General features: G+C 35.9%; 1 protein-coding gene across 1 annotated transcript in view; it reads left to right on the top strand.

The window, feature by feature from the left end:
* DAPK1 (death associated protein kinase 1) overlaps positions 1-25,946 on the top strand; it is a 252,352-nt gene that overhangs the window by 197,362 nt on the left and 29,044 nt on the right. The window contains exon 19 of the mRNA XM_044679822.1: positions 8,409-8,486. Coding sequence (XP_044535757.1) covers positions 8,409-8,486 — 78 coding nt within the window. The remainder of the gene's footprint in view (positions 1-8,408; positions 8,487-25,946) is intronic.

Here is a 25,946-nt window from a genome sequence, read left to right as displayed (position 1 = left end):
AACTACATTCTGAAGCAGACAAGCTGATATTAAGCTTTAACTTCTCCACTCTATGTAGATAAACATCAACCCACACAAAAACGAGTTTACTGTCTGGTTAATGTTTTATCCTCTTCTTAGTTCAACAGCTTCGATCTGTTAAGAATTACAACTGTTTCTTAGTCATTTTTGTTTCACATGTTAGATAATAACTTAAATTTGTATTAGCCATGTATATTTTTGAATTCTGAATGCTTGCTCTTTACCACAATAAACAATGATTGTTCATGCCTTCTTTATTTGAGTTAGTGAATGGGTAAGCCAGCATGCAGGTGTGCCGTGGAGCAATTATTGTGTTTACCTGTCAAACTGGTTAGTATCATGACTCTGGCTTCAGCAGCTAGTTGGCATGAAGCCCACTTTCTATATTTGGGAAATTATGGCTTTGCAGTCCATAGAAAAATGATAAGAAAAATAACAATCTCCTCGAAGCCATTGTCCATGTCTTGGAGATAGAAGCAAATGGTGATAAAGTAAGGAAATATTATATGGAAGTGATTCTCATTGCCCTTAGACAACTGGTAATGATTATAATAATATTTAATATGAATTATACTATGACAACATAATGTAATTATAATACTAGTTAGCATTTTATATAGCTCATACTATGTGTTAGGCACTGTACTAAACATTTTTACAATTATTATCTCATTTGATCTTCACAATTCTGGGAAGTAGTTCTGTTATTATCCCCATTTTATAGATGAGGAAACTAAGGCAAATAGAGATTTTTTTTTAAAGTAACTTGTCCAAAGCCACATAGCTAATAAGGGTCTGAGGCCAGATTTGAACTCAGGTCTTCCTGTCTTAAGACTATGTTTTATCTACTTTGCCATTTAGCTGCCCCAGCTGTGACAATAATGAAGGCCTGGCATGAACCCTGATATAGCAGCCAATTGTACTCTGATAATTGACTGAGGTAGCAAACCAGTCAGTGTAATGAAACTGCTCCTCCAAATAAATAGACACGGTAACGTAGCAGTGAAGGCTATGTGGCCCCCTCTGAACCTGCCTTAAGGATTAGCTTGACATGATGGAACATGAAGTGGTTGTTCCTTCATGTTCTGGTACTACGACAAGATAGTGTATATTGAACCAAAATACCAATGACTTACCTGTCATAAATGCTCCAGTACAGGTGATATTGACATTAAAATGGATAAAATTAATATTATCATGAAATGGCCTGAAAGCATGAATATTTGATTTTGCATCAATGCTATATCATAACAAAATTGGAAATAGATCCTACAATTTATAGGAAAAGGATTCCTACTGCTTTTTCTTTTTTTAATGAATTTATTATTTATTATTAATATTATCTTCTAATTACATTTTGAGTTCTAAATTCTGTCCCTTCCATCCTTCCTACACCAATTGAGAAGATAAACAAAATTATATCAATTATACATGTAAAATCATGTAAAATTTATTTCTGTTTTAGTACTATCACAAAAAAGGGAAAGAAGGAAGTTGAGGGAGAGAGACAGAGAGACAGTGAGAAAGAATACATATATATGTATATATATTTACATATACACACACACACACATACACACACTTTAATTTGTACTCATGAGTTCAACAGTTCTCTCTTTGGAGGTAGATAGCATTTTTCATCTTGAGTCCTTTGGAATTATATTGTTATTACATGATCATTTTATTGATTATTTTATAGCCAAATCTTTCACAGTTGGTCATCATTACAGCATTGCTTGTTACTGTACACAATGATCTTCCAGTTCTTCTCACTTCATTTTGCATCAGTTCATGTAGGTCTTCCTATATGTTTTCTGAAACCAACCCCCTCATCATTTTTTATCACACAATAGCACTTCATCCCAATCATATGCCACAACTTGTTCAACCATTCCACAACTGATGAACATTCCCTCAATTTCTAATTCTTTACACCACAAAAGACCTGCCATAAATATTTTAGACACATACATGCATTAATATTCTTTTCCTTTTTTTTAAATCTTTTTGGAGTACAGACCTAGTAGTGGTATCGCTGGGTCAAAGTAGGAACCATTTTATGGCCCTTTAGGCATAGTTCTAAGTTATCCTCCAGAAAGATCAAACTAATTCACAATTCCTTGAACACCTTACTAGTAGTGTATTTATTTGCCCTCAATTCCCTTCAACATTTTTCATTTCTGATGAATTGTTCTAATTTGCATTTCTCTAATTAATAGTGATTTAAAGCATTTTTTCCTGGCTATAGATAGCTTTGATTTCTTCTGAAAGCATCTTTTGACCATTTATCAATTGGGAAAATGGCTTTTATTTTTGTAAATTTGACTTAGTTCCCTACATATTTAAGAAATGAAGCCTTTATCAAAGAAATTTGGTGTAAAAATTTCCAGTAGTACTGATACCTTTTAGCAAAATGAGGTTTCCCTGATTATCTCTTTTAATTAGATCTATTTTTGCTTTTGCTTTGTCTGAGATCACCTACTACTTTTTCAATATCTCCTTAGCTTCAAATCACAAAACAACATTTTGCCAACCAGTGTGGGGCAATCTTAAAATAAAACTTTGTCCTTAACTCTAGAATAGACAAAGAAATGAAATTGAAGAAATCCTAAAATCTGAAGCAGGAAAAATTAAGACACTGAGGTCATTCATTGAAAATCTTCACTTAGGGAACTAATGGAGTCTGAATGCAAATTGAAGCATAACATAATTTTCACTTTGTCTTCTTAATGAGTTTTTCCTTATATCAGCAATATTGACATCAGATGAACATGAGAATATGAATTGCATGATAGTACATATATAACCTATATATTACCTGCCATCTTGGGGAGGGAAGAGGAGAGGGACAGAGAGAGGGAACATGGATCACAAAATGTCATAAAATGATTATTTAAAATACCATTGCTATGTTAAAAATGAAAGAGAAAAAAGAAAAAGGAAAATCTTCACTTAGGATGAAGAGAGTGATATAGGCATTATCACTATTATTCCTTTTTTTTTGAAAGATCTTATGCAAGTCTTATTAAAAAATTACATTTGCTACCATTTGTCAGGCATTGTGCTTAACGTGGTATTTTTTCATTTGATTAGACACAAACGCATACACATATACAAAGAATATCTTCACTTAATGCAAACTGCAAAAATCATACATAATGAAACAGGTGATGAAATAGTATCTTAATTATTTTAGAAAGGAAATGGGCATACTTAGACTGGGATTCAAAAAAGCCTTAAAAATTTTTTTATGGTATGAATTCAACTAGCAGACTTAATTATACAAAACAGAGTAATTTAGAAAAGCTAGTATCCTCTATGTTATTGTCATTCAGTTATTTTTTTTAAGTTGTATCCAATATTCCATGACCCCAATTGGGTTTTCTTGGCAGAGATTTGGAAGTGGTTTGTCATTTCCATCTCCAGTTCATTTTATGGATGAGGAACTAAGTCAAACAGGATTAAATGACTTGTCCAGGATCCCTCAGCTAGTGTCTGAGGCCAGATTTGAACTCATAAAGATGAATCTTCTTGATTCTAGGCCTAGTGCTCTACCACCTAGCTCCACCTATCCACTATAGCCATCATCAATTGTTCTAACACTTCAGATTGTCACATGAATCATTAATTAACAAAGCACTTACTTTTTTCTCTCAAGCACAAGCCCAAGCTTACCTTTCTTTTTTAAAAAGTAAATGTTTATTGATATCTCTAATCTTTATATCACCTAGATTTCCCAACATATTAACAACATTCAGTTTTGATTTTTTTTGTTCTTTCCATTTATATCATTGTCTTTGTATATATTATTTTCCTGTTTCTGCTTATTTTACTTTGTATTTGTTCATTTAACTGTTTCAATAATTGACTGTATTCTTATGTACCATAATATTTAATTAAGTTGTCATATCACAACTTATTTAGGTATTTCTCAATTAACCATCATCTTCTTTATTATAGTTCTTTGCTATGACAAAAAAAATGACACCATAATATTTTGGCATATATGGATGAAACTTCTTTCCCCTAATTATTTATCTACTTGGTGTATAACCTGAGAGTGGATCCCATATTTCTTTAAGAGAAGGCATCACATATCTATTACCAAAATGTGTGACACCAGCAACTCTCCAAGTATGAGCCAATTATGTATTTACATATCTTATATAGAGCATTCAAATCTTGTATAACCAAAACATTTATGAGAAAACATTTGGATCAAAAGCAAAAATATGTGTCAGAAAAAGCATTGGGGGGAGTGAAGAGCAACATATTGATTTGGTAATTTTGGATTAATTTTGACTTTTGACTCCATTCTATACTTCAGATTTATTCACCTCATTCTGGTTGTTTTTTTCTTTTTTTAAATAAGCGGAATCCATCCAGATAAAGAAACAATGTAGTTGTAGGAGATCAAAATGTAGAGTGTTTTATTTGATTCCTCTTGTCCAAAGGATTCACGTCTTTATTTTTTTTTAACTCTTACCTTCTGTCATAGAATTGACACTAAGTATCGGTTCCAAGGCAGAAGAGTGGTAAGGCCTAGGTATGAGGGTTAAGCGACTTGCCCAGGGTCACAAAGTGAAGCAGTATCTGAGGCCACATTTGAACACAGGACCTCCCATCTCCAAGCATGACCCTCTATTCATTGATCCACCCCACTGCCCTTCACAGTGTCTTCAGAAGCCAATGGATAATTTTTATGAAGTTTAGAAAAGCACCATCCACAAAGTCCTATTCTAATGCTTCTTCACAAAGCAAAAGTGACTATAGACTCCAAAAAGCCTAAGCCCATGGAGCTTGAGTTCTGGCAAGTTCTGCCTTGTTGGAAAGTCACAGAATGGGCATGGCAACAGACTTAGGCACCTTTCCAAGCATCAGTCTAGCAAAGTTTGGAATAGAATATCACCTGGAGGTTAATCATTTGGTGATGAACTCTTTAGCCATGGCAACCCATAAATAGGTAAAAATGGGAAATATTCCTGTCTTGCATGCCCATATTACTTTTGCAGTAACAAGGATGAAGTAGAAAAAAGGACAGAACCACAATTTTTAGGCCATCTGTAAACCTTATTTGGCCATTAATTCTCTAAATGACAGATAATTGGTACCGTATCAGTTGGATAATTCAGTGGAGAGAGTGATGGATTTGGAGTAAGGAAGACTTGATTAAATATGACCTCAGACATTTCCTAGCCATGTGACTGTTGGGAAGTCATAGCCACTATTTGGCTCAGTTTCCTCAACTCTAAAATGGGGATAACAACAGCATCTCCTTACAGAGTTGTCATTAGTAAGATAATTTTAGTAAATATTAAAATGAGATAATTTTAATAAAATACCTGGCACATATTATGTGCTATATAAAGCTTATTCTACTACCCCTCCCTTATCTTTAAATGGAAGCCCTTATCTAATTATAAATGAGCAGACGTGAGAAGGAACTGGGTGGTGCAATGTATAGAATGTTGGACTTCAAGTTAAGAAGACCTGAGGGCAGCTAGGTAGCACAGTGCCAGGCCTGGAGACAGGAGGTCCTGGATTGAAATCTGGCCTCAGACATTTCTTAGCTGTGTGATCCTGGGTAAGTCATTTAACTCCAGTTGCCTAGCCTTTACTGCTCTTCTGACTTAAAACCAATATTTAGTATTGATTCTAAGACAGAAAATAAGGTAAGGGTTTTTTGGGGGGTATTTTATAAGAAGACCAAGTTTAAGTTCTATATCAGATATTTAATAGCTTTTTAACCCTGAGCAAGTTACTTAACTGCTACCTGCCTCATTTTCCTTATTTGTAAATCTGGAATAATAATTGCACCTCCTTCCCAAAGATGTTTTGAGAATTGAATTATAAAATCTTTATAAAATGCTTTGCAAACCTTAAAACACTCTACAAATGTTTGCTATCATCATCATCATCATTATTTTTAAACCTACAATCATGGTCCAGTTCTCCAAGGGAGTTGAGTTGGATCTGTTAAAAGGTGAACCTAGAAGCAATTCTGGGTCCTGGATTATCTCTAGGCCAAAGGGTTTTGTGACTCATCTGAGAAACATGGGGTGGTCCACTTTAGGTGTTCCAAGAGGTAGACTAAAAATGTTCTTCCTTGTACCTTAGAGTAGATTTTAACCCCCAAATTGACCCTACAGCCTAACTTCCTGGAGCTTTCCCATGCCCAATACAAATAAAAATGGCACTAGAGTGGTATCCAGAGTCACAAAGGTGAGGCACCATTGAATACCTGACTACGTTTAGAACTTTAGTTATTATGACTAAACATTGATAGAGGAACTAGAATAAAACCATTGAATCATAAAATTATAGAACTAGAAAATACCTTTCTTCCCCTAAAGATAAATTTAAGGCCCCCAAAGCCTAGTAAGTGGTTTGTATTTTTATTTATTTGGAAGTTGCTTAATAATATTTATCTATTTAGACATTTTCATTGATGTCAGGCTATAATCATATTGGAGCATTATCCCTTTGAGAATGCCCTGAGACAACTAGGTGGCACAGTGGTTAGAGTGCTGATCTGGGAGTCAGAAAGACTCACTTTCCTGAGTTCAAATCTGGCCTTAGACATTTACTAGCTGTGTGATTCTGTGCAAGTCCATTTGCCTTTGGGGGTGGGGGGAGAGAGCACCCAAAACTTCTCTGTGGAAGTCTTCCAAGTCTTATGCACACCCCTCCCAGTTATTTATACTTTATGTATCTCCATATGCTTTTAGGACCCCCTTAGTACAAAATCACCACTCTCAAAATATCACCAATGGTTGAACCTAGAGAGAAAACATATTATGACCTCACCACTACTACTGAAAAGTGATAAACTGGTTGCTTTTTTTGAGGAGAGCTAATTTTTTCAGGCAGTCTAGAAATACCATTAGTAAGGTAGAAAGAGCAATTTACTAAATGAGTCTTGTGACCTGAATTAATTACTGTACTTACAGAAAAGGAACCTTAAACGGATGTATAAAAATTATGCCAGACAAGTAATATAGTCATTTAGAATAAAAGGAGTGAACTGATTTTGTATTAAATTGCTCACTTGTGAAACTTGTTCAATTAAATGTCAAGAATAGTCTTACAGACCCCTTTGTTTCTCCTTTATGCTCAGTGAAGCTCTTTAATTTACAACTTTCATGAAAACTAAAACCATCTTCTTTGAACCATCAGTAATTCATGTACCCTCTTCTAAATAGATCCTCTGCATTTCATTGTACAATATATGCTAATGTTGTATCCATCATTAGAATGTAAGCTTGTTGAAGTCTCTAAGTCCTTGTATTTACCTTTCTTTGTGTATCCTTGATGTTTAGCACAGGACCTGGCATATAATAGATACTTGTTGTTGGACAAAAATATATGACATAATATTTTGTTTTTGTTGAGTTGTTTCAGTCATACCCAACTCTTCATGATCCATTTGGGGTTTTCTTGGCAAAGATACTGGACTGGTTTGCCATTTCCTTCTCCAGATCAGCTTACACTTAAGGAAACTGAGGCGAACAGTGTTAAGTGATTTGCTCAGGATCACACAGCTAGTGTCTGAGGCCACTTTTGAACTCAGGTTGATGAATTTTCCTAACTCCAAGCCCAGTGCTCTATCCATTGGCCCACTTAGTTGCTCTCTACTGTGATTTAACTAATATAATAGGTATTTTATACATTATATTCTTATGCAATTTTAAGGCTTTTTTGTACTAACTAAAATTATGTATCTAATGACAGTCCTATACTATCTACTTCATTGGAAAAGGGAAGTTTAGGAATGATGAGCATTCTTTTTTTTTTTTTTTAACCCTTACCTTCCATCTTGGAGTCAATACTTAGTATTGTCTCCAAGGCAGAAGAGTGGTAAGGGTAGGCAATGGGGGTTAACTGACTTGCCCAGGGTCACACAGATAGGAAGTGTCTGAGGCCATCTTTGAACCTAGGACCTCCTGTCTCTAGGCCTGGTTCTCAATCCACTGAGCTACTCAGCTGCCCCCCAATGATGAGCATTCTAAGGAAATAAATGAGCTTGGGTTAATGCTTTTCACTCTAAAATATATTCAAGACATTGTTTTTCTGCTCCTTACCTTTTCTGTTCAAACCATTAGCCTGTGAACTCATTGAGAGCAGAATCCTTTTTGTTTTTCTTAGTATCCCCAGCACCTAGCACAGCTTCTGGATAGTTAACTTGGACGACCTAAGTTGTCCTGGCCAAGTTAAGTAAAATAAGGAATTCCAAGAGAAAAACAATCCTAGTTAACTTCCTGACCTGATCCTCTTTGTTTCTGATGACATTTATACTATTAATGCCCCAGAGTAAAACTGACAAATGAAACACTTTCCAGTTGCTGAGAAAAGAACACTACTGTAACAATTTATTTGTATTTTCACAGGATGGGAAAACTGCTGAAGACCTCGCAAGAGCAGAGCAACACGAACATGTAGCCAGTCTCCTTTCAAGACTCAGAAAGGTAGGAAATTTTGTTCATTTTTCTGGAACGATATATATCCCTACTCTTTTCTCAAGGATAACAACTGACCAAAATGATGTTTCAATTGCTAGAAAATGTCTGTTCCTTTTTTCTTGTCATTCCATTTTTTGTTCACTTTTTGCTTTTGGTCCAGATGTGTAATGTTTTCAGTGTAGGGAATTCCTTGTTTGGAGTCTCCTTCCAGTAGTACAGATCAGAAACATCATGAATTCGTTAAATTGTCAACAAGTTGCTCAGGGTCCTGATAAGTTAAATAACTTGCCCATGAGCCCATACCTAGTATGTGTCAGAGGCAAGACTTGAACCTAAGTCTCTGATTCCAAGGCTCATCTGCTATTGCTGCCTTTTTGGTTAGGGTCTTCATTGAAGAGCTTACTGTGGGTCTACCCACATATTACGCATTCAGAGTTAAGATAGTTTTGCTATCTTCAGAAGGGCTCAGCCAGCCTGCCTCTCTGCTTAAAACTAAAAGAGGGAAGGTAGAAAAGCAACCTCTTTCTTTTCTTCTTTCTTTTCCTTCTCAGTTTGGAGCTCCCAGGTGTCACTTATAATTCCTTCCTAGCAGTGCACTTCTAAATCTGATTAAAGGGGCAGCTGGGTAACACAGCAGATAAAGCACCAGACCTGGAGTCAGAAAGAATTTGGTTCACATCTGGCCACAGATACTTCTTAGCTATATGACCCTTGAGCAGGTCACGTAATCCCAATTGCCCAAGCCCTTACTGCTCTTCTGTCTTAGAATCAATATTTAGTATTTAGTGAGGGATTAAAAATAATTTTTTAAAAAACTGTTTAAAGATTCTTGCTTTAAGATGACTATATTATTTGGAATACTTTTAATTTAATAAAACACATTTAAAACAGTAACCGCTACGAATCCATCAGCTAACCAGAAGAGCAGCCCACATTCAAACTCATCAATATAAGAGGAAATGACAGAAGCTAGGTGGTTCAATGGATAGAGCACCAAGCCTGGAGTCTGAAAGACCTAAATTCAAATGATACCTCTCCAAAAAACCTTTGCAGGCCAAATTTAAGATGAATAAGGATGAAATAAATAAGAATTGAGTTGGAAAAAAATCAAAAGAAAGTAAAGTACACTTTACAAACAATATGATGTCTAGGCTTTGTTTCTAGCAACTCTTTCCACTGACTATTTAACCTCCAGCTCACTACATAGCAGTTTCCCATGAGGATGTGCAGCCCTTTGGTTCCCTCATATCAGTGTCTTTCCCTTCTTCTTTGCTCTTCGATTGTTCATCTCTTTAAGGAACAAGAATGTAACACCTAGAGCCAGCCACATAGAACTGGAAATAAAGGAAGCATTTTACAGATGAAAAACCTGAGCCCCCCCAAAAATGAAGATCTCTTAATCCTTAGTCTTATGTCCCAGAATCTCATTTCATTTGATCTACTTGGGAAATGTCTTGTAATTGTCTCAGGTATGCATGAGTATTTACAACTCCTCACTGCTCTTTTCACAGTGTAGTATAATCTCAATTGGTTTTTACATTGTTTGGAAAATCATCCACCTTCCATTTCATTCTTTCATTTGTTCATTCAAAAATCACTAATTAAATGTATTAAATGCACTGGTATAACCTATATCAGATGATTTACCACCTCACGGAGTAGAGGACTTAGGGAGGGAGAGAATTGCAAAATATCAGAAAACAGTTGTCAAAAATTATTTCTACATGTAATTGAAAAAAATGTTTTTACATTTTAAAAAATCACTGATTAAGCATGGAGTGGGCCAGGCCCTCTGCAAGGCCAATAGGGATACAAAAACAAAAATAAGAATCTGTTCTCCAGGAATTTATATCCTTTTGGGAGAAAAAAAACATATATAAAGAAAATAAAATACCAAATATATTGGGTATAATGTAATTGGGGGAAGGTGGGGAAAAATCAGTATAATTTCCCTATAGGAGGCCACATGAGCCAAACCATGAAGGAAATGAGGAATTCTACAAACTAGTAGTGTGGAGGAAATGCATTCCAAAAGTAGGGAATAGAAAGTCCACATGAAGACAGAAAAGAATATGGTAAGTGGGGAACAACACATAGACCAGCTTTGCTGGTATATAATATGTATGAAAAGAAATAATATATAATAAGCCTGAAAGAGTTGATTAGGACCAGATTATAAATGTCTTTAAAAGCCAAATAGAAGACTTTAAATCTTATTCTGAGTTCACATCTGACCCAAACATTTAGTAGCTATATGACTTTGGGCAAGTCACTTAACATGTATTTGCCTCTGTTTCCTCATCTGTAAAATGAGGAGAATAATAGCACCTACCTTTCATGGTAGTTGTGAAGAATAAATAAGATCATTGTAAAGCACTTAGCAGAGTGTCTGACACATAGTAAGGGGTATACAAAGTTAACTGTTATTATCTTATCTCAGAGGCAAGCAGGAGCCTCTTGGGTAAGGAAGTGACATGGTCAGACTTGTTTTTGAAATTTAAATTTTAGAGTATCCGGAAAACTAGAAAATTGTTGTTGCTCTGTCATTTTCAGTCATGTCCAAGTCTTCATGAACCCCTTTGGGGTTTTCTTGGCAAAAATACTAGAGTGTTTTGCCATTTTCTTCTCCTCATTTTACAGATGAAGAAACTGAGGCAAACAAGGTTAAATGACTTGCCCAGGGTCACACAACAAGTAAGTGTATGAGGTCAAATTTGAACTCAAGAAAATGAGTCTTCCTGATTCTAGGCCACCTCGCTACCCTAAGACTGGAGAAGAGAGTGAATAAATGTAGGGCCTAAACTTGGGTGGAGGATGTATGAATAGACTGGGGAAAGTATTGAGGAAGACTCTAAAGTTGTGGATATGGATTACTGAGAAAACTTCAGCAGACATAGGAGGTGAAGAAGAGAGATAATTTGAGGGAAATGATCATGAGTGTTCCAGACATACTGAATTAGAGATCCCAAGTGACATCCAGATGGGAAAATATCTGCTAAGTGGTCAATGGGACATCAACATGTAAATAGAAGTCCCCAAGTATAAGGAGACAAGTTTCTCTGAGGAGTAAGACACTAAGTCAAATGAATTCTTTGAAAAAAGACGGATAATGATCTGGGATTTGGTAGAGAACAGCCAACAGTATCTGCCAAGGAGCATGAATCCAGTAGTAAAACTTGAAAGAGAATAAGTTACTGAATAATAATGAACAGTCTATAAGGGACAATATGGGGCAAATATGCATGACTGCTGTATGTATGCTCTCCTTCCTAGCCTAGCATTTGAAGAGATAGGGGTCCTGAGTGATAATATATCTAGTTCTGATGAAGGTAGTCAGGGATGCAGGGTCTTTTGGAGGTAGCTGAACTTCTATGATTGCAAGGAAATGGAAGGTGCAGGAGAGAAAGAGTTCTAATTTGAAGGGAGGTTTGTTAACACTAGATAGTTGAGGGTGGAGTCCGTTGGGCATGACAGAGGGAGAGATTAGAGTATGAAAGTTACACAGAAGATATGGAGGAGTGAAGAGTAATAGCTGGAAGGAAGGGAAGGATATAGAATTTACATGAAGGCAACTTGCAACATGCATAGGACAGAATCTACTGCCCTTCACAGTAGCAAAAATGCTGATTATTTATATTTTATCATCCTCTTAGAAAATTGTTGAGGGGAATCCATGGGCATCTGGCAAGTCCTTGATCCTGCCTAATAGTCAAGGGCAGATGTTTGTCGATGGCTGTATAGACTGTGAGTCATGGGAGTTGACCGTGGGACTTTGCTAAGCAGTGAAGAATCAAAGAAAGACAAAAACAATCCCTGCTTTAAGGAAGTCACAGTCTTAGTGGGGGAGACAACATACAAATAGCTTTATAGAAACAAAATTTATACAGGATAAATTGAAGATAATGTTAGAGGAAAAACATTAGATTATATCAATTATGTTTTGTGGATTTCAGACAATAATAGGTTTGAAAAAGTTCATTTTGACTTTCCTGCTATGTGCGTATGTCACATGTCTAAATAAGAAGTGACACTGATTTATTTTTGACTCTGTGTGCTGTGATCCATGAGTAGAAGTGCCTTCCCACAATGTTACATTATTATTTATACTTGGTTGTCAGTGGGAATTCTGGCTTCAAATACAAGAGAAGCCTTTTATTTAAAAGCAAAGAATAAGAAAACGATTCTCTTTAACCATCAGCTTCACTATATACTATATGCATATATAGTTTCAGAGTATTAGACTGTAGGATGACCCATTTGTATGGATCTCAGCATCACAGAATCTCAGAATTACAGGGGATCCCAGAAGTCAATCCATCCAACCACTACATGAAACATGAGTTCCTTCTGTAGCATCTGAATACATCGTCATCAACTCTTTTAGTCAAAAGTATTAGGAAACAATAATATCTATATTACATAATTGAAAGGCTGTCTTACTTAGAAGGAAATAGACTTAGTCAAGGTTATGGAGCTAGAAAGAACTTTTGAAAAGACCCAGTTCCACCCTTTTGTTATCAAAAGAGGAAAATAAAATTCAAAGAAATCGCACAAAACCTGTATATGCCTCCAAAGGGCAAAACTTAGGATTATTGCAACAAATATTGAGTAAGTACTGCCTTGAGTATCAAGTTAAAGGGGAAATAAGAGTACAAAGAAAAAATAAGAGCTGTCCTGGGTTGAAATCTGGTCTCAGACACTTCCTAGCTGTGTGACCCTGGGCAAGCCACTTAACCCCTATTCCCTAGCCCTTACCACTTTTCTGCCTTGGAACCATTACAAATAGTATTACTTTTTATATGGAAAGGAAGGGTTTCAAAAAAAAGAAAAGAAAAAATAAGGCACAGACTCTGCCTTCATAGAGCTTACAGTCTCATAAAGTAGATGGTATATACAAATTACTTTAATACAAGGTATGTTGTAAAAGTGCAATAAAGATGGCATGTTGCAAAAGTTTAGAGGATGGAAAGATTACTTTAGACTGAGAGTAGATCAGGGAAAGTGTCATGAAAGAGATGACATTTAGACTATATCTTTCAGAAAAGTTAAGAATTAAGTAGTAGGCAGACCTGGGAATGTCTATAGACAATGATAGTGAAATGTGAATAATAATTATTATTATTGTTTCAGGTGACTTTACATAAGAAAAGAATTCTTAGAAACTAAAATAGTTCAGTAGTGGAATGAGATGTACCAAATAGCTGATAAACTTCTTACTAAAAATTTTCAAGCAGAGACTAGATAATCACTTTCCTGAGATGCTAGAGAAAATAATCTCACGCTGGATAGGATATTGAACTAGATAACTTCTGGAGTCCCTACTAACTAAGCTTCTATGGTATATAGTTAGAACACATAGAAGCTTAAGTAGCTGGAGGGATATGCATGTAGGCAGTAACTAAAATAATCAGAATAGCTTTTTTCTTTATTTGTATTGAAATTCCAACTGAAATCTCTATTTAAAACCCAGTGGTTTAAATAAGGACCACTTACTGATGGAATAATGAATATATTCCTTAATATAGGTTTCACTGTACTTCCCAACAAGTATATAATCATGGTGGATCATAATCCACCAGCTTTTTCAGTTCTACTGAACTCTCAGAGCCATATAACTTAGTGTTTGGATAAATAAGCTCCATGAAACATAAGTATTATCATTTTCCCCCAGTTCTAGCTAATGTATTCTTTCCAGTGGCCAGAACTATTTAAGAAAAAAGCTCTCTCTGTTATATATCTCCATGGAATCCAGGTTTACACACATTTTCTTGTCTTTATGTAGTGTTTACCATTTTAGAAACCCTTGTGTTGGTGCAGTGAACCACTGAGAATGTTCCTCTAGTTAATCTTTAAGCAAAAGTAAACTGCAAAAACATTATTCCCGGTAGTAAGTAGGTCATGTCATTTCAGAGAACCCTCCCTCTGGAAGACTGACAAGTCTCTCAATTCATATAGACTTTATTGTTTAACTCACAAACCTCATGAAGAAGCTTCTTGAAAATTCTATAGAGTTATGCTACTTCCCAGAGAACTGTCTAAGGAAAAAAAAATGTTGGGAATGGGGGATATGAAGAACAGTTCATTAAACTAGTCAACAATTTTTTTTAGTCTGACATTATTATATGCAGTGATCCATGTTCCTGGCTGCAAAGAAATAGGTTGAATTGACTCATCGTATTTTCTGTATTTGGAGGGGAGCAACTTTTTTGCTACAATTTCTCATCCTTCAATTTTGATTCTTTTGTTATTGTTATTGTTCTTGGTTCTGCTTACTTCTCCTTGCCTCAGCTCATGTAAGTCTTCCCCTGTTCTCAGTATTAGTTATATGTCATTTTTTCCCAAAAAATACTTTATTTTGTATTTATATCACACAATTTGCTTAACCATTTCCCTATCAATGGGCATCTTCTTTGTTTCAAATTCCTTGTGTCTATAAATTGTTTCAGGATTTTAGTGCCATTGGAGCCTTTCTTTTTGTTTATTATTCACCTTGGGGTAAACACCTGGTGATTGAATTTCTTCTTTGGAGGGTATAAAAATTTTAGTAACTACCTTCTCCTAATTCCAAATTATTTTCCATTTCAATTATTTTCCAATTCAGAGTTCCACCCATAGTACCTTATCGGGCTTATCTTTCCACAATTCTTTCAGCAGTGTCTATTCAGATTTTTTCTCAGTTTTAGTTATTGTCTACACTCACATCCCCAGCTACTTAAGCTTCTATATACTAATAACTTTATACCACAGAAGCTTAGTTTGTAGGGACTCCAGAAGCCATCTAGTTCAACTTCCTGTCTAATGTAAGATTACTTCTCTAGCATCTTCAGAAAGATGATTATCTAGTCTCTGCATGAATTTTTTTTTCTAAAGAGAAGTTTATCAACTATTTGGTACATTTAATTCTCCTACTGAACTACTTTTGTTTCTAAGAATCCTTTTCATGTATTGTCAGTTTTGCCAATATCTAAATGTGTACTCAAGTATGATACTCTGAAAGTTTGGGCCAAGTTCTGATTTGAGGTAGATCAAGGAAGATTTTTTAAAAAGAGATGAAATTTGGATAATATTTTTTTTACTTTTTTTTCAAATAAAAGGTATTTATTTTCTTTCCCTCAACTTGCTTCCTCCAAGAGAAGTGAGAAAGAACAGGAAGAAAAAGAGAAAAGCCATCTCTTGTAATAAATACACAGTCAAGTAAAAATATTTCAGACATTGTTCATGTCCAAAGATGTGTCTCTTATTCTGTATAGTTAGTACATCACTTCGCTGTCATGAAGTGCGTAGCACATTCTTCATAATTATTGGTCATTGCTTTGATCAGTTCTTAAGTGTTTTTAATTTGTTATTTAAAAGTTAAGTTTGTTCAGCTATTTTTTAAAACTTAGTTTTTGTTATTTAAATTTTAAAACTGTTTCATAAAGAAATAAGGAGATGTGGGGGTTATTAATAATTTGCAGTTCTTTTGAGAAATATTTGTTCATTTTCTTTAAATAATTATCTATTAGAGAAAGGTCTTTGGTTCTGTTTGGTTCTGCAAATGTCTGTTGCTTATATTTCTTGAATATCAGAATATGATTTTAAAATCTTGACAAAAAATATTTTTTCCCATTTGACAATTTGACATTTCTTATCTTAACCTAATTGCATTAATTTTGTTCATACAAAAGCTTTTCAGCTTCATATAACAAATAATCCATAATCTGTTTTATAATCACGCTTTCCCTTGCCTATGGCTATCAGTCATTTACCTCTTAACCATTGCTGCAAAAGGTACTGATCTAGTTCTCTTCTAATTTTTTTAACAGGATGAGCTTTAATTATAACTTGTATATCCTTTTGGAGTTTATTGTGGTGTGTGATATAGCCAGAATTATCTATGAAGTATTTTATCTGCCACAGCTTACAGCCTTCAAAACCCTAGTTATCTCCATAGCACAGTGAGGCATTTGAAATGGACTCCATTTACTAAATAATACATCAGTCTCTTTAAATTATCTTCACTTCTTGGGGCAGCTAGTTGGCTCAGTGAATACAGAGCCAAGCCCAGAGATGGGAAGTCCTTAGTTCAAATGTGGCCTAAAACACTTCCTTGCTATGCAACCCTAGACAAGTCATTTGACTCCAATTGCCTAGCTCTTACCACTCTTCTATCTTGGAACCAATACCAGGTATTGATTCTAAGATAGAAGGTAAGGTTGGGGATTTTTTTAGTGATATACCATATATATATAATGATATAGATATAGATATAGATAATGATATATAATGATATAATGTTTATGTGACACTAACCTGAGAGCTGAGCACATCTATTTTGTTATTTGCTAGGGCAGTGTTAAAAAGAATGGGAATGAGAGAATTGGATTGATTGGGGAGAGAGAGAGGATACACACTCTCACCCACAGACCTCTGTGTGGGTACTGCTGGCAGAAGGATTATGCCTCTCCCCACCTGACAGGCTTTGCTGGACTAAGCCTGTCAGTTGTCTCCTTTTAACAGATGCCCAGGCAGGGAACCACTGAGAAGTTATATGTGTAGTCAACTTCTCTAGTTCCTCAACTTGGGGTTGGAATGAATATTGATAAGGGCTATTGGTGTGCTGATTGGATAATGCTATAGATCTGACTGCATGACTGTCTCCCCTTTCCAAGGGCCTTAGATATATTCACCACTCAAAAAAGGTTCTTTGTAGCAAACAACTATATTTAATTCTAACTTAACAGGGTTAGGAACAAGGGAAAGGATGGAGGATTTGGGAATCATATTGCTAATTGTCTAAACAAATTATCAAAGCTACAGAGGTTGCTAGATCAGGTAGAGACTGGAGATTCTTCACCCTCTCACTAACTCTGGCTTGACTTGGCCAGAGCCAAGCCAAAGATTAGGGAAGGCTACTAATGATCTTCTTGAATGAGAGTAATACTGTTCTCTCAGCTCTATTGATGATGTTTATAATAGCTCTCTAGGTCTCTCAGGCAAGGCAGATGAATTGCAAGTATAGGGCTTACCCTCCCTCTTGACCTCCCACCTCCCTAGACTGAACTGTCTTGTGCTGTGCATGATGGGTATTTATAGGGTTGGCTCCAACTGACTTTTGGCCCTGGCTCACGGCACCTGGGTATATTCTGAGGTCTCCAGTTGACGGTCTTGTCACTTGAAGTGGTGTCCATCTTGTCCCAGGAATCCATTATAACAGCAGCTAGTTAATAGTAGAATCTCAGTTCATTAAAAAAGTGTCATGTAGACACTACTTTAAAAACAGATAATATTTGTCTCCCACCATTTGATCAAAGTTCCCTGAAGTTTCAGCTTCTTAATTCACTAGGAAGGAAGGAAGCTAAGTTTTTCTGATATCTGTTTGTCTTATGTATTGTATGTTAAAAATAAATCTCAAAATAATAAATGCTAGGTGCTCAGGAAGACATGATGCTAAAATTTGGTTACTGAAAATGATTGAGTTGTTGAGACTATTTCTTTGGGGATTATTATGTGTGAGGGCTGTGGTATGTGTTACTGGAAGGAGCAAGCAAGGACAACAGAATAATAAGAATAAATAGATTTGCTATAGCTATTACACAAAATTTGGGGAAATTACCCAGTGCTTGCCAAATATATTCAGAGTTTTGTTATTATTGTTGTTGGGGGCTTGGAGGAGGGAAGTATTTCAATATTATTTCAATAAACATAAACAAGTGAAGGTTTTGAACCAGATGACGTCCAAGTCTCTAAAGCTCAACCAGCTTGTAATCTTGAGTGAAAAGTTCATACATGCCTGCAAATCATTTATTGACCTTTAGTTGTGAAATATCATTTTCTTCCTCTCCTGGCTAGAATATGCAGGAATAATATATAGTTCCTAGAATAGAGTTTGCATCTAGTAAAGCAAGACTTTAGTTTTATGTTACAGCATCTCAACTTTTTAATGATTCTGTTATCAGTTCCCTCAGGTAATGTACCTGGGGATTTTGTGTCAATTTAGAAAAAGAAATTCTACCAATTTCTCGGTCTATCTGTTACCAATTCACAGACTTGAGTTTTCTGATGTTGTAAGGCAAAAGAAGTAAATGAAGAGAAAATAGACCTCATTCCCAGGTCTGGACTTTTGGGTTCATTAGGGTTTGAAATTCTCTGGGTAGAAACTTTCTATATCAGTACAGATTGACAAATCACAAATTGACAAAAAAGGATTGGATATAATTCAAGAGTTGACTGAGATAAGGAGAAGTGATTTAAGCATGCCTGTTAGCCAATGTGTATCAATGTGTTTTGGGGCAGTTAGGTGGGTAGAGCACTAGGCCTAGAATCAGGAAGACCTGACTTCAAATTCAGGCTTACATACTTAATAACTGCAAGTCAATGAACCCTATTTGCCTCAGTTTCACTATCTGTAAAATGAGTTAGAGAAGGAAATTGCAAATCACTCCAGTATCCTTGCCAAGAAAACTCCAAATAAGGTCATAAAAAGTCAAATATGACTGAAACGACTAAACAATAAAATTTCGGAGAAAGGACTTGAACCTGACTCCCAGGTCAACCCTCTGTCCTCTAATAATTGGTTTCGAGATAAGGCATGACCAATATTATCTCATCTGACCCTCACAAGTAAATATTACAGATACTTTCTGCATTCCAGATGAGAAAATAGCCTCTGAGAATTTGCATGATTTGTCCAGGGTCAAACATAATAAAAGATATTTCAAACTATAATCCCAAGAATGTATTCACTATGCCATGCTGCAGCAGCACAATAAAATTCAAAACAGCAAAATAATTCAGAAGCCAAATATACTTTACATTGGAAATCAATTGTCTTTCCACTTTAGTTTTTTAATTGTGCTTTTCCTTGGCTAATGTTATCATTTTAATAGCTTGCTTTCTTTAAGCATATAGCAATCAAATACTGGAATATTTGGGATGATAATCAGGGCTATACTCAGAAGTGAGAATATTTGTGTTTGGGGAGAAGGAAGAGAGAAGAGACATGCCCAAGATTAAAAATGTAACATCAATAAATTCTGTATGGATAAAGCCTAGTTGTATTTTGATACGGAAAGAAATATTCATCAGTTTTTATGATTGCCTTTGTCCTTCCTGCCACATGTGGCCCATGTCCAATCATGATTTTAAATTATTTAGCCATCTTTTCCAATGTGAAACTTGAATTACAAAGAAATTGTTTCTCCTCTCTCCAATCTATCCTTCAAATGGCTGCACAGAGATATTCTTAAGTTTAACTGTGTCATTCCTTTGCTCAATAAACTCTAATAGTTATCTGTCACCTCAAGAATCAAATGGAAACTCATCTGTATGCCATTTAAAGCCCTTTATAATCTGACTCTAAGCCACCTTTCCAGATTTGTTGTACTTTTCTTAAACATGTCTCTTTATATATTCCTCAGTATCATAATGAATAGGGTGATAGACATGTAGTCCAAAAGACCTGAATTAAAATCATATTAACTAGCTGAGTGACCCTGGGTGAGTCACTCAACCTTTCTCTACCTCAGGTCTCTTATCTGTAAAATGGAAATAATAAAATAGAACTAGCTCCCAGGGTTATTGTTAGGATAAATGAGATAATATTTGTAAAATACTTTGAAACTTTAAAGCACTATATAAATGCCAGCTATAATTATTAGGGGCAGATGGGTAGCTTAGTTGCTGAAGTGCTGGACCTGAAGTCAAGAAGTCCAAAGTTCAAATGTGGACGCAGACATTTACTAGCTGTGTGATCCTGGGAAGGTCATTTAACCTCTCTGCCTCATTTTCCTCATCTGTAAAATAAGGATGATAATAATAGCACCTACCACTCAGACTTGTAATAAATGATAAAGTGAAATATTATTTGCAAAGTGTTTTGCAAACCTCAAACCCCCATATAAATACTAGCTAATTCACTACAGCCAAACTGTTCTTCTTGCTGCTATTCATACACCATCTCACTATCACCCAATGCCTAGATGGCAATCCCTTCTCACTTATACTTCTCATAACTCCTAATTTACTTTTTTTAAAACCCTTACCTTCCATCTTAGAATCAATACTGTGCAATGGCTCCAAGGCAGAAGACAGTAAAAGCTAGGCAATGGGGGTTAAGTGACTTGCCCAGGGTCACCCAACTAGGAAATGTCTAGGGTCACATTTGAACCCAGGACCTCCCTTCTCTACACCTGGCTCTCTATCTACTGAGCCACCTATCTACGCCCTCCAAAATTTACTTTTAAAGCTCATTTCAAATGTCGACTCCAACATGAGACATTTCCTTACACTGTACTGTCCCTACTCCCTTCAAAAGCAGTCTAGCATATTCATATAATTCTAATTGTCCATTTTCCCCTATATTGTGCCGACTCGTGCCTTTCTACAACTTATTCCCATATTTGAAAACAACTTTTATGCATATGTCCTCACACAATCAGTCATCTCTAAGGTCAGCGTTGCCAGATCTTTTTGTAACAGGTGGGGTAGGCTGGGTGGTGTTGTAGTAGTAATAGCTGCCTGCCACCATCTCCACTCCATTTATTCTGTCTACAAACTAGGTGGGGATAACCTCAAACTACCAATGAAGAGACTTCTCCAGAGGACAGCCAGTGCACTTGTCTTGGCTTTCCCAACAGCCACAATCTCCCCATTACTTACCAGAGAATACTCATTCTACAAACCATTTACATGACTCTCTTTTCCGTGGCAGATCGGCAGAACTAGGCATGGGAGTGGGAACACTGGCCTTCATTCAATATGGATCTAGAGATATAGAAAGGAAAGGAAAGAATGCTCTGAAATAGAAAATTTTTAAAATCTCAATGATCCTGTCTATATTCCATATTTGGGAAATTTTCTCCTAACTGTTACTGTTGTTGAATTGTGTCCAACTCTTTGTGATCCCTTTGGGGATTCTTGTCATTCTTGGAATCCTATTCTTGGCAAAGGTAGTGGAGAAGTTTCTCATTTCCTTCTCCAGCTTGTTTTACAGATGAAGAGAGTGGGGCAAATAGAGTTAAGTGACTTGCCCAGGGTCACACAGCTAGTAAGTTTTCCTGATTCCAAGCCCATTGGTTTATAAAGTGCTTTACAAATATCATCTCATTTTATCTTCATGATAATCCTGTGAAGTAGGTGCTACTTTTGTTCTTATTTTACATTTGAGGAAACTGAGGCAGTCAGCCTTAAGTAACTTGCTTAATCATATAGCTGGTAGGGGTGTGAGTTTTTTAAATTTTTAATTATTAGATAATTAAAATTAATTATTTTAATTATAAGGTAATTATAAATTGATAGTAAATATTATTTTTATTTTTATATTATTTTATCTTATTAACTTATGTCATTTATTTAATTAATTTGGTATTAAATTATGAATTAATAAAAATTAAAATAAAAAATAATTTTCGAATTTGAATTTGGGTCTTCCTGACTCTAATTCCTGCATTTATCCACTGTACTCCTTAGATGCCCTAGCTAACCCAGGAGAATCCTTTTCTTAGCCATCCTTTGTTACCACCTGCCAGTCCATGATTTCAGGGTGTTCACAAGTCAACACTTTATTGGGCATAATGAGGGATAGATATTTGTACTTCCTTATAGAAGAAGCATTGGTAGAAAAAGCAAAAGCAATACAAGAAAAGTTATTGTTAGCATGCTGTCATTAAGATAAGAAAAGCTTCTACTAGAGCAGGGTTGGTGAAGAGAAATGAACTTTATGATCTATGATTCTATGGTCCCTAAAACTGACTGACATATAGAAATTTCTTCCATTTTTTATTTGGAATTCCTTCCACAAAGTGGAGTGCCCAGAGGGCAAATTCAAGCTGTCTGTGAGCCACCCCTGCCCCCATTACTGGAGAGAGTTGAGAGAGAAAGCGCTTGCTTTGGGTGACTGGGCAGAGGGGTGGGGCATGCAAAAATGCCCTCAGGCACTGGGAAGAGGGGCAGAGGAGCAATTCCCTGAGTGTTAGCTGGGCAGGCATGCCAAGGCATCACCAGTGAGTACTAGAGTAATGAAGGTGGCTGTCAAGTCCATAACTGTGAAACAGAATGTATTGGAGGTAGAACCTAAGACATGGAATCAAAAGATTTAGATTGCTACAATTAGCTTTGTGAACACGGACAAGTTTTTAGATATATATTTTTTTTAATATGTAGGGGTTTGGGGGCAACTAGGTAGCTCAGTCGATAAAGAACCAAGCCTAAAGATGGGAGGTTCTGGGTTCAAATATGACCTCAGACACCTCAGATACTTCCTAGGCCAGAGACTCTTGGCCAGTCACCTAATTTCAGTTGACTAACCCTTACCATGCTTCTGCCTTGAAACCAATACCTTGTATCGATTCTAAAAGATTTTTTTAATTTAAATTTAATTAAATTTTAAAAGATTTTTTAAAAATTAGGGAATTGAACTTTATGATCTATGATTCTATGGTCTCTAAAACTGACTGACATATAGAAATTTCCTCCATTTTTTATTTAGAATTCCTTCCACAAAAAAGTGCTACTCGTGATTCATCATAGCAGAGATGACTAGAGTCTTAAAAGCTATGTACACATTCTAGCAGATTCTAGGAAACTTAAAAAGTTTCAAATACAGGTACAATAACAACAGGGGCATCTGTTATCTCAGGATGAGTCTAATTAAATTCAGAGAGGCTCATCAGCAGAAATATGGCCCCCGAAAACCAAAAATTTTGGCCATCACAACCCACGAAATAGGGGAAAATACAGAATAGTTCTCAAACATTAAATCATAGGATCATAGATTGAGAGCTTGAAGGTTCCTTAAAGGCCATTTAGTCCAACTCTTCCTCATCTTTTTTTTTTGTAAAGATATTTTATTTTACCAATTATATATAGTTACAATTTCCACTATGTTTTCTGAATTCGTATGATCCAAATTGTTTTCCTTCCTTCTTTCCCTTCCTCTTCTAAGAAATGGTAAGCAATTGATCTGGGTTATACATGCATTATGCAAAATATATTTCCATAGTGTTCATTTCTGTAAGAGAAAAATCATATAAAACCAAAACCCAAATGAACTAAAGTGAAAAATAATATGATTTGATGTACATTCTAACTCCAACATTTCTTTCTCTGCCAACTCCCTCATCTTAACAGATGAGGAAACTGAGGCTGAGAGAAATTAAGTGAGTTGGACATGGTCATGCAATTAGTAAGAAACATATTCAGTTTCTGAATCCAGGTCTTTTAAGTCCTGTTTGACTTATAGTTTCTATGGTGAGAATGGAAAAGTAGGAGAAAAGAAAGTGAAGGATACTAAGAATCACATAATTATTAAAACCTCTATAAATAATGACTTAACTCTTGATATTCTTTTTTTTTTAAACCCTTAACTTCTGTGTATTGGCTCATAGGTGGAAGAGTGGTAAGGGTAGGCAATGGGGGTCAAGTGACTTGCCCAGGGTCACACAGCTAGGAAGTGTCTGAGGCCGGATTTGAACCTAGGACTTCCCGTCTCTAGGTCTGACTCTCAATCCACTGAGCTACCCAGCTGCCCCCCAACTATTGATATTCTTAACATGTAATCTTGACTCTGTGAGTTAATATGGTACCCTTTTAAATTTAATCTACATTATTAATATTTCCTCCATCTCTTTCTTAAATCTAATCAATAGCAACAACAAAAAAAAAACCAGGCCCTCATAGTTAGCATTTGCTGATGTCCAAAGTTTAATTACTAGTAGGAAATTTTAACATTTGGCTCTAGTAAACTGATATGTGCCACCCCTAATACATATCCATCCTTCCTAATGTAGTGGAATGAAAAAGGGTTGCCTACTCATCCATTTTTGGTATCCACCTTCCGCACTCCCTTGTGGCTTGGAAAAGCTGTAGGACACACACTGCCCATACATACTCCAGTAAAACTGTCACCCAGATGGGCTAAACCAAGTTAAGCATAACTGACAGTCCTCAAGTTTGTCAGTGAGTTAAGGAGTTGTCTACCCCAATCACATGACAACTCCCCCCGCAGAATGGGCAGATGAGAACCATTTATTCCAATGGACATGAAAGTGGCTGAAGCAGACACTGAGGAACACCTAGAACCTAGTCAGACATAGAATATGCCAATGTCCTCCACACCACATGCCAGGCCATGGTCAGTTGCCCTTACTTTTGTCTTGCCACTGGTCTTTAAAAGCTCTGGAAGAGAGTAAGACTTTGTACAGTTTTGCCTCACTTAAATCCAACGCACAAACAAGTCAAGATATCATCACTCTTATGATATCATTTGTCCTCTTCAAAAAGAAAAGACCAGGAGAATAGCTAGGTGGCTCAGTGGATTGAGAGCCAGGCCTAAAAATGGGAGGTCCTAGGTTCAAATCTGGCCTCAGACACTTCCCAGCTGTGTGACCCTGGGCAAGTCACTTGACCCCCATTGTCTTACCACTCTTCTGCTTTGGAGCCAATACACAGTATTGACCCTAAGACAGAAGGTAAGGGTTTAAAAAAAAATAAAAAAGAATGTAATGGAAAAAATTCGAATGCTGTGATACAAATTAAATTTAAAAGTGTACTATTCTAACTCACTGGATCATTATTGGTTTAAGATAATAACCCTTCTAACTCTAAATCTTAAGTTATTATTTGTAGCACCTTAAGGTTTGCAAAACACTCTACAAATATCTCATTTTATCCCTACAACAACCCTGGGAGGTGGGTGGCATTTATTTTCACCCCCATTTTACAACTGAAGAAAATTAGGCAGTTAGAAGTTAAATAACTTGCCAAAGTAGTCCGTTATCTGAGGCTAGATTTGAACTGAGTTCTTCCTGACTACATTGCCATCTACCTGCCTCTATAAATAAAATTTGAAATTAGAAAATATAAAGAAAGTGATATCTAAGTTAGGGGGTTTTCATTGGAATTTATTGATTGATTTGAGGGAATCCAATTTGGATGAAGGGAAAATGAGATCCTTTTCCTTCACTAACTTTTGATTTTCTTTTAAACCTTATGCATCTTCTTTTATGCACCAAAAGCATTATTTCAAGAGGGGATCCACAGAATAGGGCTCATCTCATTGCCAAATGGGTCAATGACATTAAAAAAAATTTAGAGCCTCTGCTCTAAGTGCATATATGACTCATAGCCCTTCCTCATAGCAAACGAATGAGTTTACAAAGTTGGTTTTGTAATGTCCCCAAAGTCAACAAGATGCATCATTCTGAGGGACACTTAGTCATATTACCTTGCAGTCCACATGATGAACATGAGCAAACTGACCACAATGAAGATGCACTGGCATCATTTGCAAAAGGGATAAAGTTGTAAGAAAATTCTATTAGTAACTTAACAGCATTCTCTGAGTCAAAATATACTTTGATACTGAATGAATGAAAACATAGACAAAGAGAAATACTATGTTGGCATATGTGAGACCAATAAGTGAAATAAACCAAAAGCATGTAGACTATTCAGAAGGCTCACATATTATATATGTGTCATTAATTC

This window comes from Gracilinanus agilis, chromosome 1 (genome assembly GCF_016433145.1).
Source record: "Gracilinanus agilis isolate LMUSP501 chromosome 1, AgileGrace, whole genome shotgun sequence".
Taxonomy (NCBI): domain Eukaryota; kingdom Metazoa; phylum Chordata; class Mammalia; order Didelphimorphia; family Didelphidae; genus Gracilinanus; species Gracilinanus agilis.
The sequence above is the reverse complement of the archived record's forward strand: the minus strand, read 5'-3'. Positions and strand labels throughout refer to the sequence as shown.